Below are 27,857 nucleotides of genomic sequence, written 5' to 3'. Positions count from 1 at the left end.
CGAGGACTTAGCCTCATCCTTTTTTGGTGCTTTGGTCTCCTCCATTGCTCCAGCAGCAAGGGTATCCTTTTCAGCCTTTAGCTTGTCTTGTAAGGTTGTGAATTCCTCCTCTGGAAGTAGGGCTTGCTCCGTGGTCTCAACCACAGTTTCCTTGTGACCAAAGCAACTGTCTCTGCGAACGATAGATTCTCCAAGGGGTAATATAGCACTATCTAGGTGAGGACCGAGGTTGGACGTATCAAGGTCCACCTCACAACACGTACATATAATGTCCAAGCATTCATCCGTTCTCAAGCCAGCTGTCTTTTCAAGGTCATGAAGAAATAAGTATTCTTCACCTTCCACCACAATGGTGCTCAAGAGATTGATCTCAAGCTCTGGCAGCACCTTGCTCTCCTGGTGTGGGGAAGATGGCCCCACATCTTCTATTATAGTGGGCTGTTCAGCTTTGCAGATTGTGCACCCTCTGGAAAGTGCTCTGATGCAAGCTTCTCTTCTACACCAGCACTCGTTCCTACTGCCTTCACTTCCTTGTCATCCCTCAAATACCCTGCCAACTGTAATGCAGGCATCTCTACCTGATGAGGAACGCAAAAGTGGCGAGCCACAAGAGGAACCTAGTTCCTAAATTTTCCTTCCCCAACCTCTTCACCTCCTACTTATTGAAGGTACAGTAAGCTCCTGCGGGCGGGGATGCAGATGTCGATGAAGCGTTCAAGGCGCTGGATGTAGGGGCGGGCATATTGTTGAATGTACTTAAGCAGCTCAACAGGCACCAATCAATCATTGGGGCAATGGGGAAAGGAGATGGAGTGGGGAGCCAAGTATTGCTCCATGTATGCAATCTGTGTCTCATAATGTTGGGACGCAAGGGCGAGTGACTTTTCAAAGTCGACTTCACGAGAGAACATGGCAAAGAGCTCGCTCTTGCCTGCCCACGGGGTGGTGGAGAGGAACTCACAGAAGTTGTCAAAGTGGGTAGCCATGTGAATGCAAAGAGATAGTGTGAGCTCGTGTGCTTAGTTTCTATCGCACATGAAAATGAGAAAGAAGGCACCTTTGGCTTAAAAGAGTGGAGAGGAGAGAAAGTTCAGGCTTTTCAATGCAACAATGGAAAGCTTAAAAGAGGGTTAGAGTTTGAGAATAGGCTTCCTAAACCTAGGGTAGACGTAGAGTTTCTGCAGCAATGGAGAGGGAGGGAGCTTGAGAGAGAGAGAGAGAGGGAGATTGAGAGGGAGGGAGCTTGAGAAGGAGGGAGAGCTTGAGAGGGATGGAGTTTCTGCAGCAATGGAGAGCTTAGAAAAGGAAGAAAGAGGGAGAGGGAGCTTGACAAGGAGGGAGATCTTGAGAGGTATGGAGTTTCTGCAGCAATGGAGGAGAGCTTAGAAGAGGAAGAAAGAGGTTCAAAATGAGCTTTCCAAACCTAGAGTATGTTGGGGGGAAGTTTGAGAGGGAAAACACACTTTTGGGAAAAAATTGAAAATTTTCAATTTTTAGGGTTTTTCATCTGCGCGATTCTAGGTGTGGGGGGACCTCTAAGTTTGGGCCCAAGAGGTAGGGGGACAAGAGTAGTAATTAGGCCCCATTAGCAAACCAAAGCCTAGGCCCCCTAGGGTCAAAGAAGTCAAAAATGTGCACCCAGTCCTCTTCCTATTGGTCCATTCCTAATCAAAAGTTAATCCAAGAGGCCCTCTTTGGGTCCAAAAAATTCCTAATGTCATAATCAGCTCCATGATGCATAATTGCTCCAACCAATCATATAGCAACCTCCTCAAGTATGTGTATCACACAATTGCTAAGCAAATTCTAAATTTAATCAATCAACCAAGTAGAATTTGGCCTCCACTTTTCAAAAAGATGAGAAAATTGCTCTGTTTCTTCCCTACAAGCTGTGCCACCTGCTCCTGAGGTGATTTGGTGAGCTTGTTGTGATAATTGAAAGTATATATATGTGCCCAACACTCCTAGGCATGTACCCAATCCATCAATTAGTTGATTTTTACAAAAAACCAGCTCCAATTTCATCAACAATGGACATCTCTTCTCTGTTTTTGTGAGGGCTTCAAAACAGTGAATTCCAATCACTTAAATGCATCATTTTTGCTTCAAATTCATTGTAGGCCTTGCACATGAGTTGCCAATACATTCCCATTTGCCAGATACATGATTCTTTGTCAGATTTGCATCCATTTGCCTCATACATTCACCACACTCAAGCTTCAATGGAGTGCTTGCAAAACAAAAATTTCTCTTTGCTCAAATCTGGTGTTGTTTGTGTTTTTGCACCTGCAATCCGCTCAAGGATGTTTAGTAGTCCTTACCCGGTAGGCCAACCTCTCAGATTTGATGAAAATTGGTGTGCTCCAAGCTTCACAGCATCAATGGCAAGCTTCACAGCTTTTCTTCACATCTTCTTCTCCCTCTTTTCTCACTCACTCATAAACCCTAATAAAGAGCACCAGGCTCTGATACCATGATGAAAAACAGGTAGAGGGAGAGGAGACACACACACAGGAGCAAACCCTAATGTATTATGTAAACCCCAACCATAGAGGGAAGCCATCTCCCCTCTCACACAATGCATAAAGCCATAATCCATAATCTACAACACACTACTTGTGTTGTGTCCACACACTGCTAACCCTAGCTAATGTCCACACACTATGACCACGCGGTCATTTATGTCTCACACATGTTACTACCTAACATGCCAGCACATAGTGCAACTGGCACAAGCTGACATTGAGCTTGAATCTCAACAACCCCTCTGAAGCTCATGATGTACTGCCATAGATGAAGATGTAGATGAGATTTATGTCTCACACATGTTACTACCTAACATGCCAGCACATAGTGCAACTGGCACAAGCTGACATCGAGCTTGAATCTCAACAGCCTCAATGTTAAGAAATGGGGAGGCTATAGTAACATGTTAATGTCATGTATATACCCTCAATTTTAAGAAATGGTGAAAGATTTGGGATTAATGCTTTCATTAAGATTTGGGATTAATGCTTTCAATAAGATAGATTTTCAAAAAATGATGAAAGACCCAAATCTGTACCATCTTGAATGTTGTTTGCAAAAGAATTGTAACCCCTTTGATGTGTCTGTGTTGTAGAGATAGTCGTGAAGCTGTTTGCCTTTTTTAAAAATTTATGTTCTTGATGTTGTTCTGCTTTGTTCTATGGGAGAGCTACGCTTAGTTTAGCTTAAGCTAAGTTGTCGAGCTCGTTCAGAAGGGAAGTTGTGGGACACTATGTGCAAAGTTGTCACAGTTGTGTGTATTCGGATTGCTACTTTGTGTATTTAGGTTGCTGCTTTGTGCATTCAGGTTGCTGCTGTGTTGTGTAGTCAGGTTACTACTGGGTGTAGTCCGGTGTTTGCGTGACCAATCACCCCGTTTGGCCGCCACCCCCACCGAACTGACCATTTTGCAACAAATCGAGCCTTTTTATTTTGTAACAAACAGTTTCTTAATGAACAGGTTGTAAAGGAAAGAAAGGGGATTAGTGGGATAAGGTGATAAGGGGTAGGACGATGGTCTACCCGGCTGAGTTTCAAGGGAAGGAGTGCATTCTTGCACGGGCCCAACTCTTCATCTCAATGCCTCCTATGTCTAGCTCTGAGTGTCTCCATATCTCCCTCTTAGTAGAGCAAGCTATTGCCCTACCACAACAGGCCCGTCGTCGCTCATCAACATGGACATTGAAGCTTGGAAATGTTACACTCTATGATTCTCAAAGTTGACTAACAGATAGTGAGTTATGCTCTCTCTCTCTCTCTCTCTCTCTCTCTCTCTCTCTCATCTCTTCAAATTTTATGTCAGTAGGTTACTTGGGTACCATTTTATGGGCAGGTTGGAAATGGTTTCTCTTGTTCTCCTAGAGTGTGATTTTGAGGTACCAGTAGTGCGTCGAGGAAGAAAGAATCAACTAGAGCCTGGGCACGGCATGATATTATTCCTAGGTCTCACAGCTTGATACTTAGAGATTGGGCTTCTTCATGGTGGTTGATATATGGGCCAAGGTTAGGTGTGGTTATGTTGAACTAGAGTCGAAGGAAAGGTGATAAATATTCGATGCTCTTTGGAGGTTCTTGCAAAGGTCAATTGGTCTTCCCATCCAGAGATACACCTAGAGGGTTGTCGTTGACAATGCTGGTTGTAGGTGCATATGTCCGTGCATGTTATAAGGTGCTAGTTGTGAAAAAAATGTGATGACCATAGTAAAATATGTAGATGATGTGCATGGGTAATGGGTAGAAGGTGTCCCTGGTGTGCACTCCTCCAATTTCAAAAAATTCTCCAACTTCATTGCTTTCTTTGACTCTCTTTTCTAATTTCCTTGATATTTACCCAGCATCCCCTTTCTTGGGGAATAAAGATCATGAGATGCTAACATATGGTAGTGGACTTTTCTCATTAGCTATAATGGAGTTGGGTGGTCTCTCTTACTCAATTAGCGTATAGCCTAGTTGTTAGGGTGTTTGAAGTACACCATATGTATGAGGTTACATGTTCAAACCCTACTGGCTACCATTTGAGGTGGTTTCGTATAAAGATGGGGTGTGTGAGTTATAATTTCTAATTCGCCAAACTTTAAAAAAGGATTTAGCATTTGAGAAATGAGGATATATGCTATTTGGATCAACGATTGATTTATTTGAAGAAAAGGCCATAGGAGATTCTTATTGATTTGAGGAGGGTCGAGGTGATCGGTTGTACCATGGGCTAGATTTACACTCAGCATGGCTCCCCCCATCTAGAAATAATACTTGGATGGTTGTTGACGATGAGCCTTAGTGTAGATGCTTGAGACGTCGATGCATATTTCTACTAGATGTGATCAATAATTGCATAGCTTTGTGTGTATATTATGGTAGGTGTTATGCATGGGCATTGGGCTAAAGGTGTGCTCGTATAGAAACTCTTTCTAGTGACAACTCAAACATATTTCTTTCTTTGACTCTTATTTTTCTTCTTTCTTTGACTCTTACCATGTATCTTGTTACTTTTACGACAACCTTGATGAGGGATTTATACCTACTTCAGACCGATAAACAATTAGAAAGTTGTAGGAGATAGGGCTCATCATGGGAGGTGAGATTTATCAACCCACACTGGTTTCAAAGATACCATCAATCTCATAGAAGAACCTAATGAAGGGCGTGTGAGAAAGCCAATGACTGGACCACCTCATGATATCAAAGGGTTTCCACAACCATGTATCTGGAATGTTCTCAAAAGTGACAACCCTATGGCCGTGAAAGTATTTGACCATGCCATAGAGATCTATCTATTGGTAAAAGTCGGGGCCTTCGATTGAGGTCAAAGACCAAGTTCTCTTTGCCTATTCACTGGTTCTTGGGCAAGGATGAGGATGATGAGCTGGAAGAATCAACATGTGACTGATATAGCTAGGTCAAGGACCTTGGTGTAGTAGATATCCCTAAAATTCTTCATTGAGCCACATGTCCATGGTGGTGAGTGGTGTGGGTTCGTCAATGTATGGAAAGTTGTAGATAGGCCTTTTTCTTTACATGTTTAAGAACTTGTGTCAATGATTAGCATAGACTCAAGGTTGATGCAAACTTCTTTAGGTGCGGCCATGTACTTTCACCTCTTTAGTGGTGGTCATTGGAGGAGATAGAGCGTGTGCCACTTGGGCTGCACTCCTATGTGACCTATGGATATGTAGTTCCTTGGATCGACAAATTTGCCATCCAACAAATTACTAGCCTCCATTAGTTCCATTGGTGTGGCATGAGTGGCAGTGAATCTTCCACTAGGCAAACATGTAATCTATGTCTTGATTTACAAGGTGGATTTTGGCCATGTCTCAAAGTGTGTATATAAAGGCTATCATGAAAGTTACCTTGGAATGTGAGGTTCTACAAATTGGGAGGGTATGTGAGTTACTGCTCATGGATGGGCAAAGACACCCCTGGTTCCATCTTCACTAGCTTCTTCCTAATGAGTGGTTGTAGTTGAGGGGTTTGACCCCTCATGGAATTATTCAATGATGGGGGACTCATGGATGTAGTTGATGAGCTCAAGGCCAGGGGGTTGAACTATGGATAAAGCAGATAGTCTCATCAAGGATGGTGCTAAAGGATTAAGATAGGAGAATCTTGGGTGGGGTGTAGGTCTAACTAAGGTGATGGAGGTAGCTTTGGGACTTCTCATGGTTGGGGTTGGGTTTTATTATCGAGAATGACAAAAGAGTGTGCATGTTAGCTTACCGATCTTCTTGTGTAGAAGGCTAGGTCCTACCCTTTTTGACTTCTGTGTGATTGGGTGATGAGTTTCTCTTTATGTTAGTGGGCCACTTCTTGAATTATCCACTTGGACATGGCTTGGTTATACACTTCATGGCACTGGGTAGGGATTTGGTTGTCTCTCTAATGGGGGCGACAAGGGCATCTTCACACTCTTTTGCAAACTGGTTAGCCATACCGATAGCTTAGGCTTCTTTGGCTTCATCTTTCTTGACCTCTTCTAGGATTTGTTCTCATTGGGCAAATCATGTGCCTAGGCTGATGCAATCTTGGCTGTTTCCAATTCTTGGTATTATATGTCATGCTTATGAGTGTTGACTAGATCCTCCTGGGTGGCCTTGGTAGTAATGAACTCCTTTTGAAGCCTATGGACTTCTCTTTTATCTTTCTTGAGATCGGCTTCTAGCTTAGCACTCACCTCATTTGTAGCTTTTGAAGCAATTGTTGGGAATGGGTAAGATTCTGGCACTCCTCTTAGATAGACCCATCTTGGCACTTGAGTTCATGTTGTTGTTAGAGGATGTGCCTCTTGGATGTCTCGGCCACATGACCCATAAGCTTGATCCATCAATGAGTGTCAATTTTTGAATTGCTTGGGGGAGCTAGAAGGTCATTAGTAGTGTGGCCACATCTTGTGCGATTAGATGTTCCATGAGACCAATTGATGGTAGACTCAAGAGTGTTGTAGAGGTGGGCATGGGATTGTCCAAATGGTGGGAGGCCAATCAAAGTAGATTTTCTAAAGGTTGGTGTGGTATGGGAATGGGTAATGGATTTGTGGAGGGTGCATGGGTCACTAGATGACTTTCTTGGTAGTAGGCATCATTAGCTTGAGCTCCAGGCACCTTTCCTTTTAGTGTGGTTCATGTGTAAAGAATTCTTGTGGCTCAAACATATAACTTGCAAAGCCAATAGGATCTTTTTCCTCCTCATTAGTGGATTGTGTGGGGTTTCTTAATTAAATAAAAGAAAAATAATTTAGGGGGGGTTTTCAATTAAATAAAAGAATTTTTATTAGTAAAGATTAAAAAGGGGGGAGAGGGGTATAGGGTAGGAAAAAACAAAAAAGGGGAGGGGATGGGAAGCAAAAGTTCATGGGGGGGATTTTTTTTCTAAACAAATGTGTGCATATGTGCACGTGCATGTGTGTGTGCACACGCTCAAAGAGGGGGTGATGTGCATGCATATGTCAATTCAAATCACACATGGTGCCAAATCCCCAAGAGAACTACACATGGTGTCAAATCCCCAAGAGAACTACACATGGTGTCAAATCCCCAAGAGAGCTGTACACACACTTCCTTGGCATTCTGAGTGATACCAAGGCTCAAAGGGATTACCATTCTCTTACAACCACCCCATGCATAGTACCCTAATGCGCACTATAATGCAACACCAACTCGCGAGCTGGAACACCCCATGCTCTTAAAACCCCCCATGTGCACTATAACACAAAACCAACTTGCGAGTTGGAAGGTCAAAGTTTAATAAATGCACCAGCAAACCAGACAGTGGTGGTGTCCAAGATTTTATCATGGTTGGGTAAGTGGTTGGGTAAGTGGTTCTCCACCTTCACTCATTGAGCCCACACAGTAAGTCGATAAACCCTAAACCCCTGTTGTATATAGTAGTAACATAATAATCCTAACCAATTATATAGATACATCTATCGAGAATGATTTAAAAACCCATAAAATTTGAAACAATATTAGAAAAAATGTTAAACTAAGACAATTGCACATGTACACACATTCATTCATACACTCACAAACACGGGCATGCACACGTAATCCCTCTTCACACTTGCATGCACGTGCACACATTTCTCTTGCATGTGCACACTCTCCTTAAACACACACTTACACGACATACATAACCCCCACATCTGTGCACATATTGCATGTGCACACAGTGCACTTGCATATATGGACATGCAAGTGCATGTAGTGTGCACTTGCACATGTGCACATTACACACTACACATGCACATATAGGAGTTCCCTTTGTAGAAGCCTTGAGCTTCTATCTACTTTTTTGGGATCCTTTAAAGTGTTGCCTACTGGGGCGGTATTGGGTGTTGGTACCCTTGCTTGACTCTCCTTGGCTTAGGGGTTATGGCACAGAGACGGGGAGGTTTTTGGGACCGAAGGGTTTCCTCATAGAAGCCTCAAGCTTTTAACACTTTGAGAGGGATCTAGCAGGGCTCTAGTTAATAGTACGACACCACACTTTGCAGAGTTGTGCTTTCATGGGTAAGCTTTTGGCTAAATGATGGCTACCAAGTATTTGCTTTAGCTTTGTACCTACCTTGGCTAGCCAAGGTACTCTTGGGTACCCACTCCTTGTTAGTGGCCTCCCCAAAGATCCATTGAGGTTGACATTTGGGGAGTGGTCTTCATCTTTGCTTTGGCTTTGTTCCTACTTTGGCTAGTCAAGGTACTCGGGTACCCACTCCTTCTTCTTATTATAGTGACCTTCTTGAAGGTTCAGTGTGAGGATGACATTTGGGGGTGGTCTTCGTCTCTCTATCATGATGAGGTTTTGGATCTCCACCATAATGGTTGGAGGGGGTTTCCAATGCATCAAGGTATGACAGGAAATTGTATGGTGTTGGATGGTGATAGTAGGTACGAGGACTCTACTTCTTTTGAACTTTATGCATCAAGTTCTTTGAAGTTCTGTTTCACCCATGTGACAAACTTACTTCATCAACCCTTTTACCCTTTTCAATGCAATTTTCTCTAATTCCATCTTGAACTCTCTTGTTCAAAGTTCAAATTTTAAGCTGCATTTTCTCATTTATGTGCTTTCTCATTATTTTAAATTTATTACTCTCTTCAAATTCTCAATTTCTATATATTCCTCTTTTATTCTCTTATGGTTATGCTAGGTTGTATTGTGTTTTTTAATCTAATTTGGATTATAAGCACTTACTCGCTCTTTTTACGTTGTTCAGCTTGTTAGAACGAGAAGGTGCAATTTGAAGGTCTTTCTTTCATCTTTTGACTAAGGTACATGCTACTTTCACACGGTTGCCCTTAGTTTCTCCCCTCTTGAATATTCCTCACCTCTTATGAAATTATTTGTAGCATTGTGGGCCCAGTCACATGGGATATGTGAGGACCCACAATCCTCCATACTACATGGCGTGCTTATACGGGTGGTGGTGAGAGACACACACACTCATGCACACACTCTCATATACTTTTACTTATTTAGATATATACATATATAGCTAAATAACTAAAAGTATACGTAAATATGCTCATTCACCCACACCTACATTTTAATACATTTCACACTTACAATCACTACATATATACTTATTTATTTACATTCGTGTACTTGTACCTGTCATGTGCAAGCACATGTTTGAGGACTTGCACCAAGAAAGCTTGAGCCACAATCTTTGGGAGGGTGTGAGCCAAGCTTTCATACGAGTCCCTATTTGTGTGGTCTCAAAACGACAGTTTTCATGTTCACTCCCCTCTATGTTTATGAGATTGGTGGCCATGCTACTTTGACTCATTCGACGAGTCTGACTTTGTTTGGATAACTTGTCTTCATGCTTGCATTGCATTGGATTATCTAGCAAGCAAGCCCTTGGAACTTTGTACAAATTAAAATACACCAACAATATACTCAATATTGAGGGGGGATTCAACCTGTTCGCAGCCCTAATAGTGGTATCATTGTGTAGTTCTACTTTTGGCTTTGTTACTTACTTTGATGCAATGTCTGTTGCTTAAGTGTTGGCATGCTATCTATTTCACAAGACAATATCCAAGAACGCTCACACCTAGCTGGGCATTCCCTCTACTTACCGAATGTGACCCTCCTTGGGACTAGTTTCAGAAAGTCTGCTAAACTAACCTTTATATCTTCTTGTGTATCTAGTTTGGCCTGGTATTAACCAATCAAGGTTTAAAAGTTGCCAATTTTAAGGATTGTTAAGAAAGCCAGGAAGATTACGAATGTGAAATGTATGGCCTAAATGTACCCTTACTGAAAGATATGAGTTGCCACGCTCAATATGGATTGAAAAGTGTCACGATAACAGTGCCTTTACCCCTTCGTAGGATTCCTTGTTACATATAAAGTGAGTCTTACAATAGAGGGTTAAGACTTGAGAGGGACGGCACTATCAAATTGATATAGATTGCAAGAAGAAATAGGTGGGACTCTGTCGACATCCACCTCCAACCTTACAATTCCAACTACTGCATTCACCAAATATAAAGTCTCGGTAGTTTATTATTTGTTCCAAAGGACTTAAAACAGCTAAGCTGATGGGTGTTGTGTCCATCCTGCACAACCCTGCCATGCTTTTATTGTGCACAAAATTGATAACTACCAAAATATTAGGGCTCCCAGTTTGAGCGTCCCAAATTTATGAAGGTACGCCCTAGCTAGTTATGCAAGAATATGCCATCGCTTTCTCTTCAACAAGTTCATCAGCTGTTGCATTGAGTTTTGCCCTTGAAAACTCATTGATCGGGAGGCCTGGACAAAACCCACTCACAGATCTCCAATATCAGCTCTCTCTCTCTCTCTCTCTCTCTCACACACACACACACACACACACACACACACACACACGTGCGCAAGCATGCATATGTGTGCACACGCGCACATAAGCACACACACACGCATGCACAGAACGCACATCCTCACATTGTGTGTGTGTGTGTGTGTACACGTGCACATTTGCATAGGCGCATGCAGACACACACATACATGCAAGTAAACGTACATTCATACAAACACACAAATGTGTACAAATGTACATGTGCATGCCCACATCTGTCTGCTTGTCTATCCCTGTTATTTTTTTCCCATTCCTTTTTTCAAAATAGCTTGATTTAAACAAAGAAAGATCAATATAACAAGACAAGGAGACAAACCAACCTTGCACGATTGCCCATTCCCCATTGACACAAGTAACAGGGTAGGAGTATATTAAGCCAGGCGGGACATCATAAGACCCGTCAGAATAGACACCCATGGACACCCATGTTCCCTGCAATTGAAACATATATGAGCTTCAAAGAAAGCTATTCTAGTCCAACTTGTACACATAGGCAGCATTCACAAAGTGCTATCTTACCTTGGGGGTTCCAAGCACCCAATCACGAATATGATCACAAGCTGAACTTGCAGCCGACAGGGCACTTGAGAGCTTGCGAGCTTTGATTATCGCAGCACCACGCTGCTGTACAATGCAAATAAACTCCCCACTTAACCTGAACATAAAATACCATCAAACAGTCACTCACCCACTAGCAAAGATGGGCTAATCTACAATGTGTACTGATACTCCCTTGCCTGGTTCTACCTAGCTTTACAACCCTGAATCTATATACACGCTTGAGACAAGTGTGTCTGCACTGTGTGCAAGATGCACATGCATGTAGGCATACTTAAACAGCCCTTTGAACTGCTGTCTAGTCATGCATTGAAATGGATGTGTGTGCCACTGTGCATGCAAGCGTGCGCGTGTGCTTTATGTACCAGGTATCATCACTGATCAGTTTCTGCACTGGTTGCTCCCCGTGTTCAGTGCTCACGACTGCATGATTCACATCAGGATACTGTGTTGAAGAGTGGTTACCCCAGATAATGACATTCTTGACAGTAGAGACCTGGACTCCGAGGCGTTCTGCAATTTGACCCAACGCACGGTTGTGATCCAGTCTTGTCAAGCATGTGATATTCTTCTCAGGAATGGAAGGTGCAAATTCCTTCAGGATAAGGGCATTTGTATTCGCTGGGTTCGCAACTACCAAAACCTGGAGCAAGGAATACAAACATCAACTAAATAAACACCCAATACACATACACAGACATCACGTATATATACATACTAAGGATATAAACACCCTATAGATACATAAACACATGTACAGACATCACATATGCATGCATACTTTACTTACACTCCCACATACATTACATAGATACACCTATGTATATGTACCTGTACCTATATATGTATTCCAATCAAATATGCTCCGGTCAAGAAAAAATTATATGAAGTACTAACATACATGACTCTCTCAGATGTAACTAACATACATGACTCTCTCAGATGTCACAACTATAGAAGAGCCTTACCTTCACATCTCTTGCAGCATGTTCTTCTAAAGCTGATGCTTGTGACTTGTAAATTGAGACATTTTTTGACATAACATCCTTCCTCTCCATTCCCTCCTTTCGGGGAAAACCTCCAACCATGATGGCAATGTTTACACCTTTGCAAGCCTCCACAACATCCGTGGTAGCAACAACACCTGCTATATCCAATCCTACATTAGTGATGCATAAAATCATGCCGCAAAAGTTCTTATGATCATAAGCCTTTAACATCACTCAAATATTCTCATGTATGTTTAGGCATGCATAGATTTAAAGATGCATTCAGTCACACCATTATGGCTCTGACATCATGCATGGTTCAAAAACTTTCAATTAAAGGCATGGCATGCATTACCCTTTAGTAAAGGGAATGCTGCATCGATTAATTCCATCTTCACTCCATTCAAGGACTCAGCAGCCGGGGGGATATCCAGCATATGCAAGATGATGGGCTGATCTGGACCTAGCATGACACCCCTGGCTATCATAGGTACCAAAGCATAGCCAATTTGCCCTGCACATACATGAATTAATGTTTAAAAATCGTTTCAAGCTGAATTAAATCTCAATCAAGATCATAAACTGTTTTTAATCCTCTTTTTGAGAAGTGGGTGTGAAGGCCTTTGGTCCTACTTCATTGATGATTTAACAATGTATAAACTCTTTTCAACTATCAGCGAAACAATCAGTAGCAAAGTGTTGATGTGGTCTACGAGGGGGTAGATCTGCTGAAAACTGTTGATATTAGCCGCACAAAGAAGCACGATTCGGGCGATTGATGAGAGTGAAAGAGTAGTATTTTCAGATTAAGCCTTAAAAAGCCCAATAATCAGGGTGATTAGGGAAAAGCAACACTAATGACAGAAAAAAGATCAGGGTTTTGCGACGGAAACATGAGTGAATCTTTCGCTTAAACCTGTGATTAACAACGAGATTAACAAAGGAAAAGAGGGGGGTTTACCTGCAGCTCCGGTGACGAGGACGCGAACGGGTTCCTTGGCCATGGCGGAAATCGGAGGGGAAGGGGGGAGAGACTGGGATGAGGAGAGCACGCTGGCGATAATTATAGAAGAACGCGTTTGAAACGATAAATTCTGGCTGTGCTTATGGCGATGCAGCTGCCGCAATAGCAGCAACGAATGTTGCCGTCCCTTTAATGTCGAGAATAGCCATATTTTCCTTTGAAATTCTTAATTTAAAACATATTTATGTCGCTACAAATTTCCAATATAATGTAGACAATAAATAATCTATTAACTTACAATCTCACAAAAAGTACAAGAAGTACATACCCTGTAGACCTAGTCAAAGGCCTGGCACACCCATTTAGGGTTACAAACTACATGGCTTTCCCCTGAAGCATAGCTCGGGAAACATTTTTGAGTGAACCCGACATGAATCCTTCCCACCACTCGTGAAGAGAAAAATGCAATTCTGAGCAAACATTTTCTTCATAATTTCGTCCAATTACTACCTTTTTTTTTAAAATGCAGGTGTAATTTTCCCTTCTGCTCGCACGAGACGATGAGGCGGATTTTTCGAAAGCTGAGCATGCTCGAGCACCTTGTCCCGAACCCTGCCATGCAACCCTGAAAGGAGAGAAACAAGCAAAAGTACGCCTTCTTCATCCCTACCTAAACTACATGTGTCTGCTCTTTGGGAAAGCCATGCTTAGTAAGGGTTGGGTTCACCAGTGCTAAAAAAACGTTTTGCACTTAAATGGTATTCTAAATCAAAATTTAAAAAAAAAACCTTTTTTAAGCACTCGTGTGGCCCTCCTTACTAAATTGGTGTGCTACCCCTTTGACTAGGTCTATTCGGTTTGTCCTTGTACTTTTTGTTAGGTTGTCATCTTATTCCTTCCAAAAAGAGAAAATCCACGAACTTTGTAGTGCAGTGCGCATAGGGCTTTCAAATTTTCTAGTCAGTGTCTCAATTCAATTCCCTCTCACTACACTCGTGAGCTGCTATAAAACAATGGAGGCAAGGGCAAGACTCGCCTAGGGTGTGTGCATAATAATCTCTCAAGATAAAAAAACAACTTTAATTTTGAAGGTCGAAAGTGATATATAGAAAATCTAGGAAATTTCAAGGTTATTATAGCTAAAACCAAACTGTAACATGACCTTTACTCCAAGTATAACGTAAAACCATCAAACTCACAAAGCATATTACATAATTCACATAGCCATATTGATCTTTTTCAAGTGTCCAAAGCCCAAAATTTTGCCCTTTTCCACAAGAGGGAGAGGTGGTTCCTGCAAAGGAAAATTTTGGAGACTACAATATACAAAGAAAATAGTTGTGGTTTCCATGTTTCCAATTCTCTACAATGCTTATTTTACAACTAAAAGTGCTACCAACCATCTTGTCCATCAACCTTGTGTGAATTACAATATACATTATATTTTTGGACTCAAGGTGAGGTGTCAAATTTCTTTCCTTTGCTTCAAGTGACAGTTGAGGAAATTTTCCCCTTTTGACATGTATTCTTCTACACTTCTCTTTTTCTCTCTTAAATTCTTGCTACCATGGCATACAATCTAAAAATTTCTCTTTTTTCATTTACTTTTTGCACTTTTATTCAACTCTCTCTCTTATGCTCTTGTAAATTCTTGCTACCATGGTGTACAATCTGCAACCACACACTATCAAGACCAACTTAATGCATTATATGCACAAGTAGCTAGCAAAGGAATTGAAAAGGGAACTAGCACACCATTTTACTCGTAGAGTAAGTAGACATGCTGAATATCGAATTACAAAGAAGACCACATCCATAGAGCCATCAAAGCAAATCTTACTCATAGAAAGAGGAGTAGAAGACATGCTTACTATTTGATTCTGAAGAAGACCACATCAGTAGGGTTGGCAAAGCAACTCTTTAGGAACAAGCTTCCAAGAAGGAGAGTAAAATAAGCTTTCACTTCCCAAAATGTGATGGGAAGAAAGATGCACGAGTTGGAATTTCTTTGGCTTGATGATTACTTTTTAGAAGAGCATTTTTCCAAAAGAGAGCGCTAGCAAGTGCCACTTTATAGTGAAATGTTACTAAGAAGAGTAGATGTAAACCCACTAGCACAAGTGGAGAGTCACACTTTATCGTGAGATGTTACTAAGAAGAGTAGACACAAATCCACTAGCAGTGGAGAGTGACGCTTTATGGTTAAAGTTACTAATTAAGAAGAGTAGACACAAATTCACTAGCAAGTGGAGAGTGGCACTTTATGGTTAAAGTTACTAAGAAGAGTAGACGCAAAGTCACTAGCAAGTGGAGAGTGGAACTTTATGGTGAGATGTTACTAAGAAGAGTAGACACAAATCCACTAGCAACAAGTGCAGAGTGATGCTTTATGGTGAAATGTTACTAGACGCAAACCCACTCTAGCAACTAGAGAGTGTGCTAGAAAGTGGAGAGTTTATGATGGTGAAATGTTACTAAAAGAAGAGTAGACACAAACTCGACACTTGGTAAGCTTCCTAAAGGCTCATTAAGAAAACCTTTTAACCACCACAATACAAAGCTAGAGCTAGACAACAGTGGGATATACTTTGCTAGTTAGAGAAAGAGATTGTTTCTTCTTATGTTGATAAATTTAGGCAAACATTTTTTAAGCTTCAGGGCATAGAGAAACATATAGAAAGAGATTATTTTTGCTTATATTAATAAATTTAGGCAAATACTTCTTTAACTTCAAGAGATAGAGAAGGTACATGAGGAGCAAGCATAATAGGAAATTCATAAGCTAGTTTGAGATTTATCAGTATAGCTGAGGTTAACCTCATTCCCTCAACTCTACTATCTCTTTACTATTCATAGTTGGTTTGAGTTTTGTTTAGAGCAGAGGTTAACATGTTCATCCTCATTCCCTTAGCTCTACTATCTCTCTAGTGATGAATTGTGAACCAAAAATGCTATTCCAAAGGATTACAAACCACCTAAGCATCATGTGTATAAACCCCATAGCCCTGGATTCTTTTCCAAACCATTCGTTAACAAGTTCAAGAACAACATTGTAAAAAACAATTGTAACAATATTAGGAAGGTTGACATTAATAATGAGTTTAACAGGAATAATTTCAAGCCTTGCGTGATTAAGTGTTACAAATGCAATAAAGAAGGCCACATTGCTATAAAGATTTTTGAGAAAAGAAGAAGAATAACGTGGCTAATAAGATGCACATGATCGAGGATAACGAGGACTATGCTTCTTTCAAGCAAGAGGGTAGATATCAGTTTAGGTGAGTCTTGGAGACACAACATAATCCCAATATTGACTATGACACACATACCATGTAGATATTGAAAGATGGTAAAGAGACATGTCGTCTTAAGAGTCAAATGACGGGAGAGATTAGTATGTTACTTAGTCATACTCTTAGTCATGCATAGGCTAAGTGGGCTATGTAGAACAAAGAGAAGGACTATGGTGTTAGTTAATAAAATTATTGCTACCGAAATTGTTACCAAAATTTATTAAATTTTTTAAGCTCAATATTTTAGAAAGAATATATGCTCGAGTAATATGTGTGCAGGAACCAACCTCTAAGTCGAATGTGCAAGCAAATTGTTTAAAGGTTGCACAAGGTGCAAGTGGTAAATGTGTGTGTTTGTGCCTATCATTGGGATTAGTTATTGAGATGTAACAATTAATTAGAACAACTTATATGTTTACATTTGTGAGATAGGTGATAAGTAGTGTGAGTGTGTCGCATGTGGAGGATCCTATTTTGTGCCATCTTGGATTATTAGTTCATATGGTTATTTTACAGCCATCATACACCATGATTTTGATGTATATATTTTATCTTCCCCTTGTGTGTATGGGAGTGGACATTTAAATTGTAAGTGCACATAAACCAAGTTTATGGTGGAAGGCACAAAGGTGTAAATAGGATAGGTGTCTTGTCGTATATGGAGAGAGTCTCATGCATAGGAGGGGAGATTAAACCCAATGGTTTGTCTTGTGTGATAAGTATTTTCTATTCTTGTCTTTTTTGTTCAAGTGTTCAGTTTTTTACGTTCACCTCTTCTATATTTTCTTTATCAACTTCTTTCTACTCAATTTAATCAAATAATTGATGTGAGTTAAGTTTATACTTGGAGAGAGACCTTGTTTTAGTGGTGGCAAGTACAAGGACATCTTAAAGGTTTAAACCCCAAAATATAATTTTGAAGAAATTCCAAATTCAAAGGTATGCCTAATCCTTTGTAGACTTGATTTAATTAATTTCAAAAAGATTATGAAAATAGTTTAAAAACCCTACAAGCCTCGTAACATTCCAACCGTGAGTGGTACAAGTCCCTTTCCAAAGAATTGTAAAAAAGAGAATGAAATGCTTTTGACCTTTGGGTCATGAATAACAAAAGGATTTAACCTTCAGGTAAAAACAATATGCTCAGCTTATTCTCAAAGTTACACTCTTTTCTATATAAAATGGAGCAAGCCTTCAAAAGAATGGAAATTGAGACACTTGTCTCCTTTAGATGTGTCTGTACTAATGTAAGGAGAAAAGCTTGAGCAGTCTTGTCCTGATTTCAAATTTTTGTTTGGCTGAGAAAGCAAGTGTAATGAAGGGGGCTTGGTTTTGAACACAAGGGAAGCCCATGGGCATGGATATGGCCTGGCAAGTATGGGGGCCCAACATTACTAAGTGTGAAAAGGTGGACAAGTATATATGTGAACAAATTGTATTAGGGGCATCTAATCATTTGACTAATCAAGTCATACTTCTTGGAGCTCCAAGCTTCCATGGCTATGGTGGTACTCCCTTGAGTGCATGTGGTACTCCATTATGAGTGCATTCTCTTTCTTTCTCTCACTTCTTGGAGCTGCAAGCTTCCATGGCTATGGTGGTACTCCCTTAAGTGCATGTGGTACTCCATCATGAGTGCATGTGGTACTCCATTATGAGTGCATTCTCTTTCTCTTTCTCCCCATCATTACAGTGGTATCAGAGCCTTGTCTTTGATCCATTTCCATCTTAGATTCAAGAAAATTTGGGAGTTTCTTGAAAATTCTTGATTTTCTTGATCTTTCTTGAGCTTCTTGGAAATTTTCTTGATTTTCTTGATTTCTTGATCAAGAAATGGAGCATGATGATTTTGGGATGCTGGAAATTTCCTTGAATTTTGATTTGTTCTAAGTTTTTGGGGGCTATGGGTCACTATGGACAAAACTTTGGGGTAGCTGCTCCAAAATTTAAATGGCATGACCAAATTTGGGAAAAATTTATTGCTACTCATGATTAATTTCCTTAATCAAAACATTTATGCTTTTCCCTTCTCTTCCTCATGTTTGATCTTGGAGAGAATAGGGCTTCAATCCATAGCCATTGGGTAGCATTCACTTAGGGTTTTGATGTGTATCACCTTCATCTTCACAAAGAGCCCTTCCATGTTCAGTTTGATGGCCATTTGAAGGCAGATCTATTGGTTGCCATTTGTTGATTTTTGCCTTCTTTTCGAGCCAAAATAGAGAGATGTGCTTGGTTTGGAACTTGGGGAGGGTAGGATAAGCTTGTTTGGGACATTTCTTCATGATTTTCTCTGTTGTGAAGGACTATGCGCTGTCGTCGGGCCACATGCTACGCGTTTTCGTGAGGGTTGAAGCCTAATTAGATGCATAAGAAGCTTATGAAGCTTATGAAGCTTAATAGGCTTAATAATGTTGAATTTCTTGGCAAATGTTACGTGTGGATGGTCGTGAGGAATTGTGCACTTTCTTCATTGATTCGACTATGTGAAGTGCAATTTCGACTCACATCTTCAACACCTTCATCATGACAAGCAAAGGCAATGATCAACCTATGTCTTCTTCACACATCTTGTGAAGTAAGGGCTTTGTTTATTCCTTTGAATGCCATTGATTAAAACATTGTAAGGTTATATTTCAAGCTCTTTGAACACTATGGTTTCAAGCTCTTTGAAAACTTTGTTTCAAACTCTTTGAATACCATTGATTGAAGCTTTTGATTGCCAATGCTTCACTCATGTGCATGCTACATTCAATGATGGTATTCCCATGAGGTTTTGGAGGCCTTTGTATGGTTTTCAATGCTATTTGGATGATTGTATTGCTCATGAATGATGGCTATGGAGTAAAGGCAAAAGATTGAAGTGCCATCCATGAGAAAACAGTGAATTATGGCTTGATATTAGTGCCAAAGCTTGGCCCAAAGCAAGCACATGCATGTGCCTACATGAGCTCATGATTGCATTACTCTTGGGAGCCTTTACTTGAAGCTAATCCTTGAAAATCATATGCCTTGTGATTCACATGGTGTTGGATGCTATTTGGATGTTGTTTTGATGTGATTTGGTGTATCGGAGCTACTTTGGATGATTGAAGGAAAGCATGAGTACATGCTCATTGTTCTAATGGATAATATGAAAATAGCATGAGTCATGCTAAACACATTGTAAGTGCTCCTACCTTCTCTTTTGAAGTTAAATCCACATACACCTCACTTATACTCTCACTTTAATTCCTAGCATCTAGTATGCTTGTGAAGGTTCCTTGGGCATTGGAGGAGAGGCTTGAGGGGAGCATGGCATGAACTCTCCTTGCCATGAGTGCTTTTGGAAAAGCGGTAAGGAGGGGGATTAGGTACATTGGTGGATGTGAAGACTTGGCCCCAACTTGTGCCTAGATTCGGACTAGGTACGAGGGTGGGAAGGCTTAGCCAGGAGATCGGCAAGCATAAAGCGCTCCTTCGACACCACACAACTCGACTACATTGCAAGCATGCTGAGGCTATGGAAGCCAAATGTTACTTGATTGAGCATGCCATGGACACTTAGTAATGATCAAAGAATAAGAGTTGCATGGGAAAGTGTACGCTTTTGATGGTGATTACTTGGGACATTATATCAGGGTTGAACATTGGGCAAATGCTAGTGGATTATGATTGAGATTTGGTCTGCATTGCGGGGAGATTATGGCCAAATTTTTGTGATTTTCCTACACTCTGCAGTCAATATAAAAGTGCAATTCAGTCCCAAACCACTCAAGATCTCTCAAGGGCATTGGGAAGCCTTGAAAGGGCATCTTAAGGCAAATCTAACAAGATGTCAAGTGGTTGATTTGGACACCAGTGCGGACTGAATTCAAGGTGTTTACATAGATTAAGAGCACTACCTAAGAGCTTCCAAATGAGCTAACATGTTCTCAATTCCGTTACCGTTTGGGTGGTCAACCTCACATAGTTGACTTTTAGCTAAAAGTCAAAACAGAGAGGTATAGGGGGTGCTCAAAGTGGTGATTCAGGGTGATACGAGTGTTCCTCTAATAAAGACGAATGGGGAAAGCTAAAGAACTCCGAATTTGGTTGTCATTTTCTATCCTAACCACTTGGTAGCATGGCAAACCGTGGAAGTCCATTGAAAGCTCAAGCATAAGTGCCCGTGGAAGAGAACCAAGTTTAAGATGATGCCAATGAAGTGGTTCATGTGATGACATGGTACATGTAAGTGATGCTCCATTAGGTGAGGATCCACATGGACAAAATTTGGCACCACATTCCATTATTGAACATGGGCAAAACTCAAGGGCAATGCAACAAGAAAGGGTACCTCTACATGACATTAGTGGGCAAATAGTGAATGAAGGAATACCGGTACACACTAGTGGACATGATCAAATATCATTGGGGAACATCACTTTGGATATGTTAAGGATTGCTCTCACCGATGCACAAAGAGATGCCCAAAAGAAGGTGCTCTACATTAGTAGTGAGATTGTGCGTCAAGGAAATGAGAATACCAAGTTGATGCATCAAATGGTGGACAAGATGGATGAAAGGTTTGCAACTCTTGAAGACCAAATTTTAGGTGTACAAAGGGGTGTGGATAGGTTTTACCTTGCACAAAATCCACATGGGAATCTTGGTGGTATGCAAGGAAAGTCAAATATGCCTTCAAGAGACCATCAAAGTGGGCATGTTTCAGGTTCTAAGCTTGGAAAGCAGCCCATAGTTTTCGATCCCATGGAGGGCTCTTCAAGGGGTGTGTACAATGTGAGTGGGAGATGGGATATACCACACACTGGACGTTCTACATTGGAGTCACCAAGGGTCAAAGATGTCAAGGACAAGATTACACTTCCCAAGTTCAAAGGGGTGAACACAACCACCGAAGAATTGGAGGAATGGATTAGCAAGATGGAGATGTACTTTGCATTGTATCCTTGTGAAGAGGAAGACAAAGGATAATTTTTCGTGTTGAATTTGGAAGATTATGCCCATTCATGGTGGCAGTTTACTCAACATGAGGGTATGCATTTTGACACTTGGGAGGCATTCAAGGATACCATGTTTCAAAACTTCACATCTCCATTGGAACTAGCTCAATTGGTGGGACAATGGTATGATTTAGAGCAAAAGGAAAGTTCCGTCAACAAGGATTATAGTAAGTTGTTTTGCTGCAATTTTTCATTTTGCATGTCAGCCTGCTTCTTTTATAACAATCTGCCTGCACATGACCAGGCTTACCACAATAAAAGCATCCATGTGTATCATTATACTGCCTTTGCCAATTTCCACGACGTCTTTGACTCCCCCTTGGCCTCTTACACCTTCATGTTGTTGTTGTTATGAATTCTGGGACTCTTGTTGTTGCTACTGCTGGTGGCCATAATTCTGATTACCTGTTCGGCCACCTCCTTGGCCGCGTCCACGGCCTCCTCTTCCTAAACTTGTGTAGAAGGCCTGTTGCTCTGAACTGTTTTTGTTTTGTGAAGACTGTTGGTCTTCACCCAAGCTCTTCTCTTCTATAATCAACATAGACACCAAATCTGTGAAATTGGGAATGTTTTTCCAAGTCTGAATAGACGTCTTGAACGCCTTGTATTGTGGCCCGAGACCACATAGACAGACTTCCACCTTGTCATCATCATCTACTGAAACGCCAAGAGATGCAAGGGATTCCACAATACCCTTGATCTTCAATGCATAGTCATTCACAGACATGCTCTTTTTTTCCACAGTATGAAGTTCATCAATAACCCTTTCCCATCAATAAATTCGTCAACCTGAACCTCCAAGCATGGAAGTTGTTCTTATCAAGCTTCTTAGCAACAATCTGGTTTATGCCATCATTTGACATCTTGTCAGACACACAAATTTACCAAAAATAGCACTCTGGTTTGTCCTGCACAAACTGCTGTATTTTCTGTAGCGGTACTGTAATACACTCAAATGTCACAACCAGTGACCTCAATGTGCATACATACACCCAATGGCAACTGTTGACCTCCTTGCAGCACACACAGTGTCTGCACAGCCAATCTGTCTTCCTGCAGTTCTTAAAACAGAGTTTTGCAGAGAATCGATGACTTACCCGCACTGCTCGAAATCTCCTGCTTTCTGAAAAACGGAGGTCGTTAACAACGCGCCTGAAATGCATTCTCGTCCCAAAAAACATTGTTCGACAAGACAACATAGTTGCCCTATAGCTTTACTCCCACGAAGAAAGCTCCTCAATCAGAGATCGTTTGCCGGTGCCTCCCGTAGAGCTCCCGACAAGGGTGTAGTCACCAACACAAATAGGGAAGAGTAGTTGAAGCTCTTACCCTCGTACTGCTTCCTATGCTTCTCTTGCTTGCAGCTCAGCCTTTAGCATGAACCAAGCTCTAATACCATGAAAAGATGCAGGGGAGAAGAGAGCTTAAGCTCTTACAAGCACACACACACTCACAAAACCCTAGAAGAGAACACACAAGGTGAGAGGCTGAAAATCTTCTTCTTCTTCACTCAACACTCAACACTCAACACACCATATACAAAGATAAGAGTACACACTATATACAAAGATAAGAGAACACACAAGGTGAGAGGCTGAAAATCTTCTTCTTCTTCACTCAACACTCAACACTCAACACACCATATACAAAGATAAGAGTACACACTATATACAAAGATAAGAGAACACACAAAGTGAGAGGCTGAAAATCTTCTTCTTCTTCACTCAAAACTCAACACACCATATACAAAAATAAGAGTACACACCATATGAAAAGGTACTCAACCAAATACATACTAGGGTTCTCTATAGTGTGAACCCAACTAAATGAGCTGGCACTATAACTATGCCAGTCTCTAGAATGGCTGTCACATAGCCTATCATCCCACTGGCCGCATATCACCCAATGATCTCACCAACCATGCCAGTGGTGTAAGTGTGGGGCCTATCCCCCAGGCGGGTCATTAGTGTCCACCGCCTCACTAGATGAGCTCGATATCTCAACAATACTCATGTGAGGATCACCGATTGAGGTGTCGCACATACTGTACGAGGGTACCGATTGAGGTGTCGTACGAATTATTTAGATTCCACAATCAAACGATCCTCTGAGCCATGCTTGATCAGCCTCTGAGCCATGCTCAATTATTCAATTATTGGATATCCTAAGTATTCCATGTCCATAGAGGCTCTGAGCCATGCCTGATCAGTCTCTGAGCCATGCTTCATTATTGGCCCTCTAAGTATACTTCGTGGAACTTTTTTTTCTAAAACAACTGAGGACAATTGCTCTTCAAAATCGGAGGACTATTACAAAATTCAAATTCTTTATACAACTAAGGACATTTGCTCTTCAAAACGGGAGGATAGTCTTTGCTCACTTGTGTGCTCGACCTGAAGAGAGAGAGAGAGAGAGAGAGAGAGAGAGAGAGAGAGAGAGAGAGTTCTTTTAATGTGTGCTCAATCCAATTTGAGTCAAGAGAGAGAGAGTTCTAATTTAATGTGTGAGCTCAATCCAATTCAAGTCAAGAGAGAGAGAGAGAGAGAGAGAGAGAGAGAGAGAGAGAGAGAGAATGAGTACTTTAATATTGTTTGTATGTGTGTGTGTGAGAGAGAAGTATTGTAATGAGAGAATGAGTACTTTAATATTGTTTGTATGTGTGTGTGTGAGAGAGAAGAATTGTAATGAGAGAGATAGAGCGAGAGAGAATCGTCGTTCCAACGCAAATACATGCTAGAGAGACAATAGAGCGTGAACTAAGAATGAAATTTTTTAAACAAGAGACATGGAAAGCTTCTCAGGCCATCGAAGCAGCAAAAGCTTTGCACTTCTAAAAATATTAATGTCAAAATATGTAACCATAATAGTTGTTTACATGTCTTCCAAAATATCTCATTGTGATCCAACGAATGTTCCACTCATAAATTAACAAATAATCATCCACTCAATCATAGCCTACATCTAAAATAATATTAGTCAATGCACAAAGATAATTAAATAAATTAATCTTACTAGTGAACAACATAGCTGATTAAACATATTAATCTTGAAAAATGATGTAAACAAAAGACACATCCAAAAATAAAATATCCCCATAAATAATGGGCATCCCCATAGAGGTTATAACTAATGTTATCGCTTGCTCAAGTTGTAATTAACCTTAATTGCATGGATGATATGAGTAGATGAGATTTTGGTAAGAATAGAAAAACAACGAGATAACAGATGTCGGTAACTTTCTCCTTTCTGTCAAGCTCTTTGAAGACATAGATACAGGACATCTAGATAAAGGTGGTGTAAATAAAAAGAGAAAGGATCTTGTGGTGCGACAGATGAAGTGCATGGAATTTTTATCCTTGTTTGCAAAGCACATAAAGAGTTTTACTCAACACAACTTCGTTTGTAGATGTCAGGCCCATCATTACAAAGATTGTGTTAAAAAATTTCTTGCTGATGTGGTAGTCTCAATTCATTGACTTTGCTGAGAACTATTCATTTTCAAAGAGACAAATGAAATCCAGTCATTACATTGGTTTTGTAATCAAGTGACCATCCTAGTGCAAATAACATATGTGCACACCTCTTTAGGTGATGTCAGTAAAACTCTCCATTTCTACATTTCAGATGACAAGATACATGACACTCTATTTGTGCAACACTGCTTCATGTTACATGATCAGTGGCTTAAAGCTCAAGGTCTTACTCTCAAACATCCTTGGGTGTGGTCTGACGGTTGTGCAGGCCAACCTAGGCATCTATTCTACTTAATCACAAGGTACTTTAACTTAATAGGCCTAGAAATGTTGTGTAGCTACCAAGCTTCAAAAGGGGAACACGATGCAGTTAGGGCTGTGATTAAGAGAGAGCTTACACATGAGTAGAAAATGGCTGGACTTTGATGTGTGATGCTGATGTCATGAGTTTCATAAGGGAAAGGTTTTCTGGTAAGGAGGTTAATAGAGTGTTCTGGGAAATCAATAAGGATGAAGTAAATAGAAGTATTACGTGGGAATGCAAGCATGTTGGAGGTTCATGAGCTATGCATTCTATTAATGGATTTTCACCTACAGATAAACGTGTCTTGAGATGTCGGAGGCTTTCATGGTTTTGTGATCCTTGTATGAAGGGAAAATGGAGGAGATGCAAGAACAAGGCATATGTAGAGAGCTGGGAGTATCACACAATTCAACCTGTGGGTGATGGCGATATACAAGATGAAAGCTCTAGGGAAGAAGAGGGTCTTGATAGTCCCACTTATGCCGGTCATCCATATGTGTTGAGTGACATATTGTGTGTTGGAGACAACTTTGTCAAGTGTACTGAAGAAAAACATAGGATACCCCGGGAGATGCCCAACAATTGGGGAAATATTTGTGTTGCAAAATCGCTTATAGCTATATAGGACTCTACTACATCAGAGAGTCCATGATGTTGTTTGGGAGATTCTTGTAAACAAGGCTCCAATTTTGATGTACTCACACCTCATAAGGGCCATCAAGTTTGATATGGAGCCCATACCAGGACAAGAAAATCTCTTTAGGCTAGCATCCAAGGTGGAGGAGAATATATATAACAACATGCCTTTATAACTAGCTAATTCTAGATCTGTGAAGGTGTTAGGCAACAAGTAAAAAGAGGGTTTTGTTTTACGAGCTCAACAAGTACATAGCAAGAATAGAACCTACTTATTGTAACCATCAAAACTGAGCTCTATAATGATTTCAATCATCATGAGGTCCAGGTTGCTACATTTTTCATGTCAATATATTAATGTTCTCATGGACTCATTATGTACTTTAAACATATCAAAAGTACTTTAGACAACTCTAAAAAACTTTAAACAACTCATAACAATCTCATTCACTGTAAAGACAAAGTGATGAATTTTCTCAGCCCCAAGAAGCAGAGTCTGGTCTTTTGGATTACTTGAAAATACTCTATACGTGTTTTTAAGTAATACAAAAAGTACTTTAAAGAACTTTAAAGGACTTACAATATCAAGTTGAGGGGCTTTTACATTAATTTCTCTTTTTTCGTTTATAACTTTTTGCACACCAATCTTCATAAGACATAAAATGTCTTCCATTTAGGAGGCACTGCTTTACAAATCCTTCTTCATGCTAACGGGATACTATATCCCACATATTAAAGTAGTCCGGAGAGCAGCCTGTTCTAGTCGATTTGATGAAATGAGCCGTTTGTATAGCCATGGCCCAAGTTCCTTTGTTAGGAATTTTGCCTCTGCTGAGCTTCTTCCATCATTGGTACAATGACATATGTGTCCAGAGTGTTTCGAGTGCATTTATAAAGGGAATCATCCAATAATATGGTGTTGGACTCATCAAACTGTGGATTCTTGTGCCAAAAGTGCTTCAAATTCTTGAAGAACACGGGCTTCCCTTTCGGAAACGTGAAATCAACCACAGGACAAGCCTCTTGCCCCATCCATCCAAACAGCAGCGTCACAATCCTAGGGAAGCATTTTTGCAACCTGTGGTCCACATTGACAAGGCTTGCGGTGCTCCAAATAAACACATTTGCATAGGTACTTACCACATCTAGGAATAGCTCTGCATTCTTCCGCACATAGTATTGTCTTCTTCCATCTTGAATAATCTTCACATTATTGATGCAAACATCTGGAGGATCTATATTCCTACCAACCTCAAAAGACATCACAAGACATGGTTCATGTCTATTATGAGTGCTAGTTTCCCCTTTAAATCTTTCTCTCTAAATTTTGGAGGCGGTTCATACTTAGGCGGCACCTGGTCTTTTTGTGCGTCCTGTCTCTATAAAAATTGCAACATATTAGAATATACACATGCTATAACAAACAACAATAGCCAACAGATGCACAAAACTTCAAAACAAATTCATTCAAAAGCAAAGGTGTACATAAAAGTAGTGGTTTTGACTTCGCAACAAACAATGTCAAAGTTTTGCAGCATGACAAGATTCAAATGGTTAGTTTGTACAAGCAATGGTGTAGTGCTATAACAAACAAGAATAGACAACAAACAAAACTTCATGGGCTATTGATTTCAAAATTGGGTGTACATAGTAGAGGCAGTTTTTGCAGAAGGAACAATGCGCAAGTAGTAGACGGTGCTAAAGTTTCTTGTAAGCCCTAGACTTTGAAGGGTGCATTAAAGGAGGTGCAGGTGCAATACTTCTGGGGAGTCCTCCATCTCTTTGATC

The 27,857-nt window shown here is 40.6% G+C and overlaps 1 protein-coding gene across 1 annotated transcript; it reads right to left on the bottom strand.

Moving 5' to 3' along the window:
* Positions 1-10,423: 10,423 nt before the first annotated feature.
* Positions 10,424-13,579, bottom strand: LOC147616667 (malate dehydrogenase). Its single transcript, XM_086777735.1, has 7 exons — positions 13,376-13,579; positions 12,770-12,928; positions 12,394-12,569; positions 11,791-12,068; positions 11,387-11,522; positions 11,188-11,299; positions 10,424-10,782 (listed from the first exon to the last, which is right to left on the bottom strand). The coding sequence occupies exons 1-7, from the start codon at positions 13,416-13,418 to the stop codon at positions 10,685-10,687; spliced, it is 1,002 nt and encodes a 333-aa protein (XP_086633861.1). The 5' UTR covers positions 13,419-13,579; the 3' UTR covers positions 10,424-10,684.
* Between the last annotated feature and the right edge of the window lie 14,278 nt (positions 13,580-27,857).

This window comes from Cibotium barometz, chromosome 38 (genome assembly GCF_041138505.1).
Source record: "Cibotium barometz isolate CiBa-2024 chromosome 38, ASM4113850v1, whole genome shotgun sequence".
Lineage (NCBI taxonomy): Eukaryota > Viridiplantae > Streptophyta > Polypodiopsida > Cyatheales > Cibotiaceae > Cibotium > Cibotium barometz.
The sequence above is the reverse complement of the archived record's forward strand: the minus strand, read 5'-3'. Positions and strand labels throughout refer to the sequence as shown.

Coding starts and splice junctions, on each gene's coding strand:
- LOC147616667 (XM_086777735.1), bottom strand. CDS start 13,418: ATGGCCAAGGAACCCGTTCGCGTCCTCGTCACCGGAGCTGCAG. Junction 12,570..12,769: donor AGCATTCCCTTTACTAAAGG/GTAATGCATGCC, acceptor TGGATATAGCAG/GTGTTGTTGCTACCACGGAT. Junction 10,783..11,187: donor GGAATGGGCAATCGTGCAAG/GTTGGTTTGTCT, acceptor GGTTTTGTCCAG/GCCTCCCGATCAATGAGTTT.